This window comes from Symphalangus syndactylus, chromosome 8 (assembly GCF_028878055.3).
Source record: "Symphalangus syndactylus isolate Jambi chromosome 8, NHGRI_mSymSyn1-v2.1_pri, whole genome shotgun sequence".
Taxonomy (NCBI): domain Eukaryota; kingdom Metazoa; phylum Chordata; class Mammalia; order Primates; family Hylobatidae; genus Symphalangus; species Symphalangus syndactylus.
Window position 1 is genome coordinate 23,205,400 of NC_072430.2, and position 14,258 is coordinate 23,219,657.

General features: G+C 51.0%; 1 protein-coding gene across 5 annotated transcripts in view; it reads left to right on the forward strand.

Moving 5' to 3' along the window:
- The first annotated feature begins 206 nt into the window (after positions 1-206).
- PRIMA1 (proline rich membrane anchor 1) overlaps positions 207-14,258 on the forward strand; it is a 71,151-nt gene continuing 57,099 nt past the window's right edge. For 3 of the 5 annotated variants that reach the window (XR_010122008.1, XM_063643987.1, XM_063643992.1), the window contains exons 1-3: positions 392-453; positions 1,115-1,238; positions 9,476-9,611. Coding sequence is in view for 4 of the 5 variants with exons in the window: in XM_063643987.1 (XP_063500057.1) it covers positions 1,146-1,238; positions 9,476-9,611 (229 nt within the window). In the remaining variant the exon portion in view is untranslated. Of the gene's footprint in view, positions 299-349; positions 454-1,114; positions 1,239-9,475; positions 9,612-14,258 lie in introns of those variants that run through there. The other 2 variants (XM_063643988.1, XM_063643990.1) reach the window with 2 other exon arrangements.

The following is a 14,258-nucleotide window of genomic DNA, read 5'->3' on the forward strand; positions in this document are numbered from 1 at the left end:
CGCGGGCCCGGGGAGGGCTCGCGCGGCCGGCTCCCGGCGGCTTGGAGGAGACTTTCCCCGCCCTCTGCCTCCGCCTCGGCTGCCAGCCCCGGCCCTGGGAGCGGGGTACCGCCCCTCCCGCCCTGCGCGCGGCTAGGCGCAGTCCAGAGCCACCGCGCCCTGCGCCCCGTGCGACGACGCCGCTCCTGGTCCTCTGCTTAGCGGCCCGGGAGGCCCAACCGGCGCGCAAACTTTTGCTCCAGCGCCGGGCGCTCCTCCCCAGCATGTGAAGCCCCCTGGCGCCCGCGCAGCCGCCAAGGTGAGGACCGAGGCCCCGCCTAGAAGGCGGGGGACTGGGGAGGCGGCTGGCTTTAAATGGGGGCTGTCCGGCGGCTGGGAAACAGAGCTGCCGCGGGGGAAACGCGGACCTCTTTTCCCCGAGCGGAGGATCGGCTGGGGCCGCCGCCAGGCAAGGTAGCGTGAGGCGTTGAAAGGGTGCGGGCGGAGATGGGGGCGTGGGGGAACCCACGCCCGGGAGCGGGAGATCGGGGCTGGGCGGAGGCATGCAAAGGGGCAGCGCACGGAGGTGCCTATGTTGCAGTGTGCGCAATGAGGCCGGCAGGGCAGTGAGGGTGCACGCAGCGTGAGATTTCTTGGGGCTGTGCATGCAGGGTCAGCGAGGGTGCAGGCAGGAGTCGGTGGGTGTGCACCGGGATCAGTGGGTGTGCACGGCTGTTTCTGTGGGTGTGCGCGCAGGTGAGTAGTGCCCGCCGGGTTTGAAGTGTGCTCACAGTGACAGTGAGTTGTATGGGGGTTAATGGGGCGCAGTAAGTGTGCTTGGCTGTTTCTGGAGGTGTGCATGGGGCCAAGGTATGCACGCAGTATTCTGGAGCTGTGCGCGGAGCTAAAGTGTACACGCGGGGTTCTGGGGATGTGCATAAGAAAAGAGTGTGAATTCTGGGATTCCGAAGAGTCAGTGAAGGTGTAAGCTGGAGTGTAAGTGCAGGCTTGGTTTACTAGGGTGCCCCTGGGTGCGGGGCGTGCCCGTCCGACCCGGGCTGGGAGGTATGTTGGTGCGCGGCGGCGAAAGTGCCTGCGCGGTGTCCGCCTGACCCGAGCCTTGCTCTCCTGACAGTTCGCCCCAGGAGCGGGCGCCGCTGGCCGAGATGCTCCTCCGGGACTTGGTGCTGCGCCGTGGCTGCTGCTGGTCCTCGCTGCTGCTGCACTGCGCGCTCCACCCGCTCTGGGGCTTCGTGCAGGTGAGACGCGCCGGCTGCGCACCGGCTGGGAGGGCCTCCTGGGTGAGGGGCGAGCTGTCCCTTCCCTCCTGAGACCCTGGCTTCTTGCAGCCACCCCACTGATTGGTTCTCGGAAGAGCTTGGGAAAAGAAAACTGCTACGGTCCCCTATACCCTACCCCTGAAAAGATAAGAAACTCCAAAGAGAGGCTTCGACTGTGGCCTGAAGCCTGCAGGACCGGGCCGGCCTTGGAATGGAAAGGGGCTCAGAGAATACCTTCCGATGATAACATTCTAAGGTAGAAATTCAGCAAAGAAACAAACTTACAAAGAAAAATGATCCCAAGGATATATATTATTTCTTTCCCACCAGAACCACTGATGAACTTCAAATTAGCTTTCTTAAACTGGTTTTCAACACGGAAGGCAGCCATGTTTCTTGTAGGTATCAGAGTTGAGGAAGCAGACAGATAATGCGTGGTGGCCCATCCCTCAGGACTGCCCAGGGTTGAATCTCTCACCCTGGGTCCCTTAAATCCCAGGGCAGAGGCCAGGCAGCCACTAACTGGAGTTACCTCTTAGGGTCAGAGAGGGGGTTCAATGGGATGGTCCCTAGTCCCCCCCAGAATGTGCATGGTCACTGGTACAGTGGAGAGGTGACAAGGTGGACTTCGATGTCAGCTCTGGAATTTGAGCTTCAGCTCTGTCCCTCACCAGCTGGGAGGCTTTAGGCAACCCACTTACCCTCTCTGAGAGTTAGTTTCTTCTTCCTGACTGTATTAAGTATTTGATGAGATAAATGCATGTAAGGATTACTTAGTGTAGTGCCAGGTCCATGATGAAACTAACCGGTAGTGGTTGCTGCCGTTGTTGATAGGAGTAATAGTAATGCCGTTCTTCTGCCTGGCTGACCAGGTACTCTGTTGATCACTGCGTGGTCTGTTTGACAGTTTTTCTGCAGGCTCTGGAGGACATTTTCATTGTTTTGGGCATTGAGGATCCACTCTGGAGTATTTGTAGCCTCATGTTTTCCTGATGGCATTTTGGGGTTTGGGGACCATTCACATGGTTGCTCTGTACTAGTAGGGGTGACAGACCAAGAAAAAAAGGGATGGGGGCAAGACCACTTGCCAGTCTACCGAGGTCCATGAGCTGCCCCAAATGATGGGGCCCTGCCGAAAGCTCGCTCAGTCAGTCCTGCCTGGATGATGGCCTGGGTGACTGTCCATCGAGAGCCAGGGTCAGACGCTGCTCAGCACCCCCCACTCCCAGGCCCCATCTTCTGCTCTCTTCTCTGGCTTGCCTCCATCTCACTCACAATTGTTTTCCTTTTGGAATTGACAGCTTTGTCTAATGTGTGAAACAGCAGTTATTAAACTCAGCTGTGCCTCCTCAGAAAACATGATTTTGTCACTTCTAAACACTTCAGTGGCTTGGGACCAGCTTCCCTTGTTCAACTTTTAGCTGAACCTCAGATATTGAGTTCACTTAGTTTTTAGATTCATTTCTTTACAGTTTTCTCTCTTCCATAAGACACCTTCAGCTGGGGTGGGAAGCAACATAGTGAGGTTGTCAGTCTCCAAGACTAGAATTCTGCTGTGTGAGCTAGTAGGATCTAAACAGAAGACCCACAAGCACCCTGCACTCCTCCCAGAAGAAATAATTTTGTGAAAGCAGTTCAGTTTTTTAAGTGTCCTTCAGCCAGGCAGTACTTACACAAGCAGGTGTGTGTGTGTGTGTGTGTGCAGGAGTGTGTGTGTGGGGGGTGTATTTCAGATGCTCTTACTCAATACAAATCAATTTTCATAAAAATCAATTTAAAAAGGAATCCTCCAGACAAGTAGAATGGGTAAAATCTTGGCTTGAGGCTCTGGAAAAATTAATTTACAAATGATAGGGACAGAGAAATCAAGGGAAAGGGGTTTTGGAATGAATGGATCTGGCTTTAAGCAAAAGAGCTAAATCCAAGGGAACGTAGGAGAGAAGAGGAAAAATGGAAATGCACGAAGCCATGTGTTTCTCTTTAAGTGGGGAAAATAAAATCTGTCATGTCATAGGAGTTTCTCTAATCTGGAGAACAAACTCAGAGCTATCTGCCCTTCCATGAGCGTTGTGCCAGGAGAACATTTGGAAGGACAAGGCCAACGTAACAAAGTCCTGTGATTAATGGGATCGTCGATGAGGCAAGAGACCTGGGGTCCCCCAAAGCACCAGGTTCTTACCTTGCGATCAGCCTTAAGCTTCTGGCTGCTGCTAGTTGATAAGAAACTTAATCATTAAAGTCAGACGACATTTAAATTGCCAGAAAGGTTGGTGGGAGCATTCCTTAGCCTTTCCCCCTGTTCTTTAATGTGTCTGGAATTGAGATTTTGAGCTTCTGTGATTTAGGGTTCTTCTAAGTTCACTTCCAGATGATTCTTTTTTTTTTTTTTTTTTTTTTTTTTTTTTTTTGCAAGGGAAGAGGATGACAGGCTGGCAAATTTATTAGGTGTGACAGGAGTGTGTCTCATCAAGTTACCGTGGTGCTGGCCTGTCTCCATGAAAGATGCCAGAAGCCATCATCTTTGTGGCTGCCCTCCTAAAGCAATAGTTAGAGAGACAGCCTCTTATCTGGCCTTATGGGTCTCTGTGTGCTGATGAGGAGCCACCCCAGACCCAAGTGATGTTGAACCCCTTCTATGGTCAGTCTCTGCAGCTTTGATGATTCATTCGGCAGCATTTATTGGGCGCCTACTGTATGCCAGGCCCTTTGTTAAGTGCAAGGGGCTTAGTGGCCTCTTCCCTCGTGGCACTGATAGTTTGGCAATGTAGAGCTAATTAAACAAGTAATTATCATCAAGAGACCTCAGCAAGAGCAAACAGCTTGGACCCGGGGCAAGAGTCATAGAAGCCTCAAGGGTGTGGTGCTTCAGCTGAGACATGAAGGATGAGAAGTTAGGATGCAAATGAGGGTGAGGTGTCCAGGCAGAGGGAACAGCCCAAGGCCAGAGGAGAGAGGGACTTTGGAAGACCCAGGGGAAAGAGGCACCAGGTAAGGCCACTGTTGTAAGCCACCAACATAGTGTCCTGCAGTTTGGACTCGATCCTGAGGGCTATGGATGTCATTTTAAGTAAAGGATTTTAAGTAACAGATGACGCAATCTCAGGTTGGTATTTTAGAAATCTCAGTCCAGGCTGGTTGCAGTGGCTTACACCTGTAATCCCAACACTTCGGGAGGCCGAGGCAGGAGGATTGCTTGAGCCTAGGAATTCGACACCAGCCTGGACAACATAGCGAAACCACGTCTCAAAAAAAAAGAGGGAAATCTCAGTCCGGTTGCTGCATGAAGGATGGATGCGGGGAGGAGGCAAGGCAGGGGCAAAGAGGTAGGTAAGAGGATGGTGGGCCAGATTTAGCAAATAAAATACAGGACATCCAGTTAACTTTTAATTTCAGATGAACTACAAATTGTTTTTCTGGCATCTCTCCCATGTAATATTGGGGATATACTTTAAAATTATTTGTTGTTTATCTGAAATTCAAATGTAATAGGGTGTCTTATATTTTATCTGGCAACCTTAGATGAGAGGCAGGTACTGCTCACTGGAGACCTGATGGTGGCCTGGTTCAGGTGGCAGCAAAGGAAACAGAGGAGTAGATGGATTCAAGAATGATTTAGGAGGCAACGTCTGCTGGACCCCAAACTGCACTGATTGGCCAGGGGTAGGATGGTGGTTGGAGAAGAGGGAACTGATGCTGGGAACACTGTGTCCCTCAGACCTCTGCTACAGGCACCAAATCCAGGAGACTCCAGGACACACCTGTGCCTCAACCCACTCTCAAGACTACAGCATTTACAGGATTCTGGCTGCAGGAGAACACTGCAGAACAGGGCCTGGAAGGCAGATGATAGTGAAGCTGGAATAAGAAGTGGTCCCAGGAAGTACTGATACCAGCCTGCGTTCTGTGGGCTTTAGGCAAGTCACTGACCTTTCTGGGCCTCTGCTCTTTCTTAACGAAGTCCTGTTACTTCAGGGGAAAGTTCCTTCTCCTTTTGAAATTCCCCAAGATAGAAACCAAAAGCCAGGTGTTGAGACAAGCTCCAGACACCCGAGGCTTCCTCTCTATTGGTCTAAACACAACACTGCCCATCAACAGAACCCCCAAGTGGAACCAGCACTAGGGAATGGGACAGATCCTGTGTTTCTCCACTGGTGGGCATTGCATCTTTTCACTGAGCGCCAACTGAATGCTGGGCCATGGGCAACTTTGGTACATCACTTAGCTTCGCTGAGCCTGCAGGCCACCTGTTAAGAGTGGATAATCTCACCTATCTCTCTCGGTTATGCCTAGGGAGAAATGGGAGCATGAACTTATGACAGACACATAGTAGGGCTCAGAAAATCATGATTGTTCAGGATTAATAAAGTATTCATCTACCTGCCCACCCTAAGACACTCACAACTTAGTGTAGAGAGACACACATTACAAAATAGCATGGAAATACCCCAGACAGAAGTGTTTGCAGAATAGAGCAGCAGCACTGAGCAGGTGGGGCTAATTTGGGGTGGGGGAGGGTTTAGGATGGCTTTGCCCAAGAAGGAGGACTGCTTGAGCCCAGAAATTTGAGACCAGTCTGGTCAACATAGCGAAACCCTGTCTCAACAAAAAGAGAGAGAGAAATCTCAGTCCTGTTCTTGCATGAACACGCAAGAAGGCTGTTCAAGAGGTGGGTTTGAAGGATGGAGAGAGGCTAGCAAGTGGATATGGGGTCTGAGTAACCCAGAGTCGAGGCAGGCTCAGACGCCACAGGCTTGGACTGGACCAAACTATCAGGACACCGCAGTGTGGGCTCAGCCGTCAGGCATAAGGACGGACCAGACGTGATCCTTTTGTGAGAACAGTTGGCTAAGCGATTGTGCCTGCTCACATTTCAGAGAGGCCCTTATATAAGAGACTGAGAACCATTGATTTTTTTTGTTTTGTTTTGTTTTGAAACAGGGTCTCGCTCTGTTGCCCAGGCTGAAGTGTGGTGCACTGTAATAGCTCACTGCAGCCTCAACCTCCTGTGCTCAAGCAATCCTCGCACCTCAGCCTCTGGAGAAGCTGGGTCTATAGGCGTGTGCCACCATGCCCAGCTAATTAAAAAAAAAAATTTGTAGAGATGAGGTCTCACTCTATTGCCCAGGCTGATGTTGAACCCCTGGGCTCAAATCCGCCCACCTCAGTCTCCCAAAGTGTTGGGATTACTGGTGTCAGCCTCTGCACCTGGCCAGAGCTATCAATTTTATGTATGTATGTATGTATGTATGTATGTATTTATTTTTGAGACGGAGTCTTGCTCTGTCTCCCAGGCTGGAGTGCAGTGGCATGATCTCAGCTCACTGCAAGCTCCGCCTCCCATGTTCACGCCATTCTCCTGCCTCAGCCTCCCCAGTAGCTGGGACTACAGGCGCCCACCGCCACGCCCGGCTAATTTTTTTTGTATTTTTAGTAGAGATGGGGTTTCACCGTGTTAGCCAGGATGGTCTCGATCTCCTGACCTCGTGATCAGCCCGCCTCGGCCTCCCAAAGTGCTAGGATTACAGGCGTGAGCCACTGCGCCCAGCCTTATTATTTTTTGAGACTGGAGTTTCGCTCTGTCGCCTAGGCTGGAGTGCAGTGGCACGATCTTGGCTCTCTGCAGCCTTGACCTCCAGGTTCAAGTCATTCTCTGCCTCAGCATCCTGAGTAGATGGGACTACAGGCGTGCACCACCCTGGCTAATTTTTGTATTTTTTTTGTGGAGACAGGGTTTCCACCATGTTGGCCAGGCTGGTCTCGAACTCCTGACCTCAGGTGATCCGCCCGCCTTGGCCTCCCAAAGTGCTGGGATTACAGGCGAGAACTATCAATTTTTTAAATGCAGTATGCTCCTTCACTTCTTCCTTCTGCAGCCTTGAAATTTGGCCCTGATTTTTCTGCCTAGAACTTCATCACATTAAACACCCTTATACATCTGTGCCTTCATATCCTCTCACAAAAATAGGTCATTGTGTCGGGCCAGGTTAAACAAATGTGCTCCTCTTGAACTCTCTCATAAATTGCACCTTGGAGATTGAGAAAATAATTACACTGGCAATGGTATTGCTTGAAGTTCACACACTTGGTAGAGTGCATTGGAGAAGTGGTCTCAGAGGCCAGCTATTAGGAGAATGAAGCTTTCTAGCAAATCCCAGGGTCTCAGAAGGTCAGAATCTAGAGGGGCACAGGCTTAATGATGGGACGTCTAACAATGGCACCGGTCTAGAAGCTGGTGGATTTCCCACTGACATGTAAGGAGTTAATCATTTCTATAAAATAATTGAGCAGAGGCCACCATCAGATGGTATGCTCTTCCCAGTGGGAGAGAAGATTGCCTTCCAGGGTTTGAAACGCAGTCAATGGCCCTTTAAAAACATTAAAAGGTGATGAGCAGGAGCCTCTTAGCCTGGTAGATATTAAGCCGGGGCTGTAAATCAGCTCACTTCCTGCTGCCACCCCAGCGGACATTACCCACATTACTTCTTCACATCTTCCAGGTCCGATGGGAGCCTCCCAGCCCCGGGGGCTCTCCTTGCCACATGACAGAGGGGCTGGATCAGCATTCAAAGGCAGGCCACACATGGCTAGCTGCAGGGAAAGTGGAGTTCTGGTTTCCAGTGGCTCAGAGATAACAGAGAGATCAACCGTGGCTGTCGAGGAGGTGGAGGGTGACTGGCAACTCTTTGTGCTTTTAAACCAGCTTGTTCCCTGGGACAGGCATGAAACACCAGACTCCTGGATTTATGGCACTCTGTATAGTGAGGGACACTGGCAGTCAGTCTAATCCATCCACCCAGTTCCCATGCTGGCTCTGCATAAGAAGTTTAACCTGGGAAGCTTAAGCAAAATCCCCAGGCCCAGCTCCACCTGCAAAATTCTGATCTAATCGGTGTGGCTCAGGCATGGGTATTTTTTAAAACCACCAGGGAGATTCCAGTGTACAGCCAGGGCTGGGAACTGCTGGTGGAGCCCAGTTCACTCCGGCTACCGTTCTCGTTGACAGATGAGGAAGCTGAGATTGGTGCTGGAAAAACACCAGGCCAAGGTTCAAGAGGCATGGATTGTGGCCCAGTTTTTCATATTCATTCATTCACTCACCAGAGATTTATCAAATGGTGGGCATTCCCTTAAGCGGTGATTTATGACAGAGAGAGAGAAGGAACAAGGCCTGCTCTGCCCTCAGCGAGCTCACAGTGCCATGGTGAAGATACGTATGAACCAGGTAACATCCAAATGTAGCTTTCTGCCCCTAGAGGGGAACCTGGTGCCAGGAGAGCCCATACAAAAGGATCTGGCTGGATAAAGAGGTCAGAGACACATCTGTGAGGTCATCGCCAAGCTGAGTCAGGGGCGCAGCAGGGTAGGGATGGGAGAACGTTACCACCACTGGAGCAGCAATAGCAGAGGCCAGGGGCCTGGAACTGAAAGGAGAGAATGAGGGCAGAGAGACGGGGAGAGAGCATGGGACGAGGTGGGGCCGGAGAGGTTGTCAGGGATCGCCCCTTGCAGACCTTGTAGGCCACATGATCCCACGAGGGGTGGGGTGGCATCTGGGTCTTGCTGGGGGGATGGAGGTGGTTTGGAGGGGTGCCCTTCCCACAAGACCACCTGGATGCCGAGTGGAGAGCATCAAGCGGTTTGCTCTGCTCCCTTTGGTCACGTGGGACACAGGAGCAGAGGCCTCTCTGGGTGAGGTTTCTCCCCAAGAGAGGGGAGCCTCGCCCCAGGGTAGACATGAAAAGGCCATCAGGAGTGAGGGCTGGAGAGAAGGCCAGGGCTTGGCCTTGGGCTGTAGCAAGGAAGAAGGAGAAGCGGTTGGGCTTAAATTATAAAGGAAGCAAAGGGTCTCACTCTCCAAGTGTGAGACCCTTGGGCAGCTACTTCTGCCTGGGCCTCAGTTTACTCATTTGTACAATGGGGAAATTCTACCAGTTAACCTTCAAGTTCCTGTCTACTTCTCATTCATATCCACGTCACTTGCCCAGGGTCCCTGGCAAAGCTAGGAAGAAAACCCTGGTCTCCAACCACCCAGGCCAGCCGCCAACAACATTGTCCCCTTTGAACCAATCCAACTTCTGTTGATTCTTCCTGCCTTGGTCTTGGAGAGGAATCCCAAGTCCCAGCCTGGCAGGGGACGGGGTGGCCTGGGCTCGTTTCAGCTTCTAGTTGCCTTATGGTCTTCTCCCTCTCTTGGTTACGTGTGCCCATGTGTACAGGTGACGCATGGTGAGCCCCAGAAGTCCTGCTCCAAAGTGACTGACAGCTGCCGACACGTCTGCCAGTGCCGGCCCCCTCCCCCGCTGCCCCCGCCGCCCCCACCCCCGCCGCCTCCCCGACTCCTCTCCGCCCCAGGTAAGTAATGGCTCACTCCATTTTCGGGTTTCTCTTTGTGTTTTCCTGGGCCCACGAAGATCCACTGAGCGTGGCCGAGGGCAGCCCTGCCTCCTTGGTAATTTTCCACTGGCCAAGCAGGAGGGAAGCCAAGGCCCAACTTTCCCCTGCAGTCTGCAAAACGCCTTTCCCACAGCGTGCTCCTGCAAGATGGAGAAGGATGTTTCTCCACCAGTTAATCAGATAAAAGTCAATCTCCATTTGATGAGTGACTTGGCCTGGATTGTTCCGAAGGCCAGATCTTTAAAGGGGGCTGCTGCTGGGGACTGGTCTTAAATAGCCCCCTCCCCCAACACACAGTTCTATTTCTCTAATTTACATTTAAGGAGGCAGTTAGGGTAGAAAGTCAGTGCTCCGGGAGCAAAGTTACAAGATGCCATTCAGCTATGTGCACCAAATTCTGCTAAAACCTCCCTGTGACTTGTTTGCCTTGGACGATTTCATCTCTGAACAATTTGATTGCGCCGTCGTTCAAACAAAGGAGTGTTTCTTTCGCCAGAAATGGCCTCAGCCCTGACCTCTACATGGTAAAGTTCCCTGTTTACAATTGCTACTTGATAAGGTCTCTCCAAAGGAGGTTCTGTATTTCACATGGTTCATTCAAGTTCCCGCCTATAGGATGCCCGTGACCCTGTCCGTATGTACCTCATTCAACAAATCTCCTTGGAATTATTTGGGATGTATTTTCAATAACCTTGGCACAAAGCTTGTTCTCTGGTAGGCTGTGTTTCCAGCCTCTTGGTCCCCAGTCAGTGATGCAATGTTCTGGAGGATCTTTGCAATTTGTGTGAATTTCTGCATTTTGACTGTGAGGCCTCTATATATCTCCATCCTTCCCTGACACTCTGTGGCCCATTGCTTCTCAAAGCCTGGCCCTCAAATGACCTGCTTCAGCATAACCCAAAGCATTTGTTTTAAAATGCATCTTCATGGGCCCACTTCAAACCCACTGAGCCAGAGTTTTTGGGGTGGGACTTGTGATTCAAATGCAAGTTACAGTTGAGAACCTAGGCCTGCCAGGCCCTCTGCTCCAGGCCTCTGCCGGATCCTTCTATCCCGGGATGCTCACTGGCCTCCTCTCTCCTGAGAGAATCCCCGGGCCTGCACCTACCCTTGGAGAGATCACTCCTTTCCCTTCCTTTAGAATTCCTCACTCTCCCACATTTTGGGCCCCATGGCACGTAGTCTCCAAGTGGTTTGTATTTGATCATCCACATCCCCCAGCTAGGGTCCCTTCAGGTCATCTTGTGATAACTGAGCATCCGTGTCAGACAGAGGAGAAGGACCGTCCTGGCCTTCTGGAGTCTCAGCCCTCCCAGGGAGGGCCATCCTGTCAGCACCCCACAAAGAGTGGCCTGAGAGAACACAGAAATGGTTCGCTAGGTGCACTGGAAATACCTGAATAGTTAAGCAAAACAGTAGCCCCAGTAAATAGTAACAGGGGTCTTTAAGAATAAATGGAATTGGCCAGGCACAGTGGCTCATGCCTGTAATCCCAGCACTTTGGGAGGCTGAGGTGGGTGGATCATGAGGTCAGGAGTTCGAGACCAGCCTGGCCAACATGGTGAAACCCCGTCTCTACTAAAAATACAAAAATTAGCCGGGCGTGGTGGCACACGCCTGTAATCCCAGCTACTCAGGAGGCTGAGGCAGGAGAATTGCTTGAACCTGGGAGGCGGAGGTTGCAGTGAGCCAAGATCGCGCCACTGCACTCCAGCCTGGGCCACAGAGTGAGACTCCGTCTCAAAAAAAAAAAAAAAAGAATGAATGGGATTGTTCCAGGTTGCTAAGCAGGTTGGGGGAAAGGGCATCCAGGCAGAAGGAAGAGCATGGACAAAGGCTTGGAGGTATGGCTCTGTGAGACTCCTCTTGAGAGTCACAAGCCCTTCAGCGGCTTGAAAGGGTGGCCAAGGAGGAGGACCTAGAAGGGCCTCATGTGCCTGGCTGAGCAGATCGCATTTAATCCTGTGGGTCATTGTTTGCCGAACAATGATCTACATTCACGCATATCCAAGTACCACCTCTTATTTGCCTAATTTTTTTCTTTAAATAAACTCACTTTTGTGTGTATACAAATTAATTTCCTTACCTTTACAAAACTACTCTAAATGAGAAACTAGTACCACTCGCATAAATGGAAGGTGACCATATAATAAATGCAGTGGAAGCAAACCAAGCTTTTAAAATTCCAGCTTTCTCTGGAAGATTCTGAGCTTGAGACTTTCTCTCTATTTGTTAAAAAGGGAGAGAAGTAAGTGGTAGAGAGATGTCAAAGCCATGGTGGCACAGTGCTGAGACCTTCTCTATAAAGTAATTGGAAAGTTTGTAAGTGAATCAAAAGGAGCTTAAGTTTCTTATTACAGGTTTCAGTGTGTTTGAGTGCTGGGTCCATGTACTACCTAAAATCAGCTCTCATAACTGCAGGGACATGGACCCAGTGCTTTAGGAAACTGCTCTGGGCAGTGATGAGCCTACAAAGGTGTTAAGTGGGGAAGTCACATGAACCTGTATTTTCTGTTTCAGAAAGATCAACTGTTTTGACAATGTGGGTTGGACTGGAGTGGATTGGGGTTGAGCTGGCAGACTGGAGTCAGGTGGGAAGTCTCTTGAGATCATTCAGACCCCAGACCATCCAAGAGGGCCTGAAACCAGGCTGGGGGCTACGGAGATGGGAGGAGGCTAGAGGAGAGTGCTTGGTTGGGTACAGAGGAGAGAACTCATGTTGAGTTTTGGGACTGAAGGTGCTTCTTGGGAGAGGAGAGTAAGAGAGGAGAGCTCTGTATGGCAGGACTTTTTCAGCTTCAAGTATCAAAAACACATCTTGAAGCGGTTTAAGCAATACAAAAACTAGGGAGAAAGATGTTAGCTTGTGGGCTTATGTATCAGGATATCCAGGCAGCAGATCTGCTGAATCCATGGTCTCAAATGATGACGGTATTGGGTTTCTGTCTCTGTCTCTGTCGCTCTCTCCTGATTTCTCCTGGGTTGCCTTTTCTCTCAGGCTGGCTCAGTTCCTGTAGCTCTAGGCTCCAGCATTCCATCATCCTTACAGTCAGTAATCTCCCTAGGAAGAGACCTTCTGTTTCCCAATAGTCCGAGGGAGGTCCTGAGGCTGACTTTCGCTGGACTAGCTTGGGTCATGTGCCCACCTGTGGACCAATCATGGTGGCTTATGGGATAGAATATGCTAGTTGATCAGGCCCGGGCCATGTGACCACCCCTGGAGTTGGGATGTGTGGATAGAGGCTCAGGGAGAGGTGGTTTCCCAAAGGAAAATCCGAATAGAAGGGCTATAACCCAAAAATAAGAACAATGGCTACCAGGCCGGGAGGGCAGGGAATGTCTACCATAGCCATGGAGGGCCTCAGGCATGTAAGGTGGATTAGACCAGTGGTGGAGAATGTGATTTGTTCATTCTCTTGGTCCTCCTTGAGCTCAGCCCAGAATCCTGCACACAAGTAGTGCCCAATAAATGTCAGAGCTACGGCCACATCCACAACTTCTGCCAATCATAAAATATGGAGGCGGAGGTTGCAGTGAACCAAGGTTGCGCCATTGCACTCCAGCCTGGGCAATAAGAGCATAACTCTGCCTCAAAAACAACAACAACAGCAAAAAAAACCAAAACAAAACAAAAAAACAACAAGTGCCTGCTCTATAACCCTGAAGGAATTCGTCTCTCCCAGAGGGCACAGGGCTTCAATGCTGTGGAGCCTCAGCTGTCACTCAACAGGTGTGCACTGAGCTCCAAATGTGGGACATGGTGCCAGGGCCCGGGAGCCAGCAGTGAGCAGCAGACAGCTCCTGCCCTCATGGAGTTCATGGTCCAGTGGACTGTCATTTGCAGAAGGTGTTCACAGGAGTGTCCCTTCCTGCCATCTCTCTGGATTCACTGGCTCAAGGCATGTGCCAGTCCTTGTCCCATTTGCTCATCTGATGTCCTTTGCATTCTTGCCACTCACAAGGGCCTCTCATTCACCTGGCGAGCATTTGCCAGGCACCTGTTCTAGGTCCAACCCTGCGCTGGGCACCTTGACGGATACAGAGTCACACAGGGACTTCTCCACATCAGCAGGGCCCAGGTCATGAAAGAACAAGGACTTGGCATAAGAGACTGATTCCATGAGCCTTTCTTTAGCCTATGTTGGCGTGCTAGCCCTGCTCTTTCCTCTTCATGATTTTAAGAGAGACGGTTAACCTAAGCCTCAGTTTCTTCCTCTATAAAATAGGTCATGGGCTACACCCACCCCATGGGGTTGACTTGAGGGTTCCTGAAAGTGAGAAGTACTTTTGAAAACTAGACAGGTATCCATTGCTGTAATCATCCTGTGGAAAGCGTTCTGATGAAGAGCAGCCTGTAAGTGCAAGCCAGACTTGGGGGATAAAGAGGTGCTATTGGGAAGGGGATACATAATTCCAAAAGGGGCAGGGAGGACGGATTTGGGAAGACGTGAGAGAATTCCCAGGTAGAATGGGACAGGTGGGAGCAGAGGGAGGCTGGACAGGCCACGAAGGAGAGGGAGTGGCCAAAGCAGATGCCCAGAATTAGCAGCCCAAGGATCAGGCAGGAGGCTCCCTGCTGAAGTGACATTTAACAAACAGGTGTGT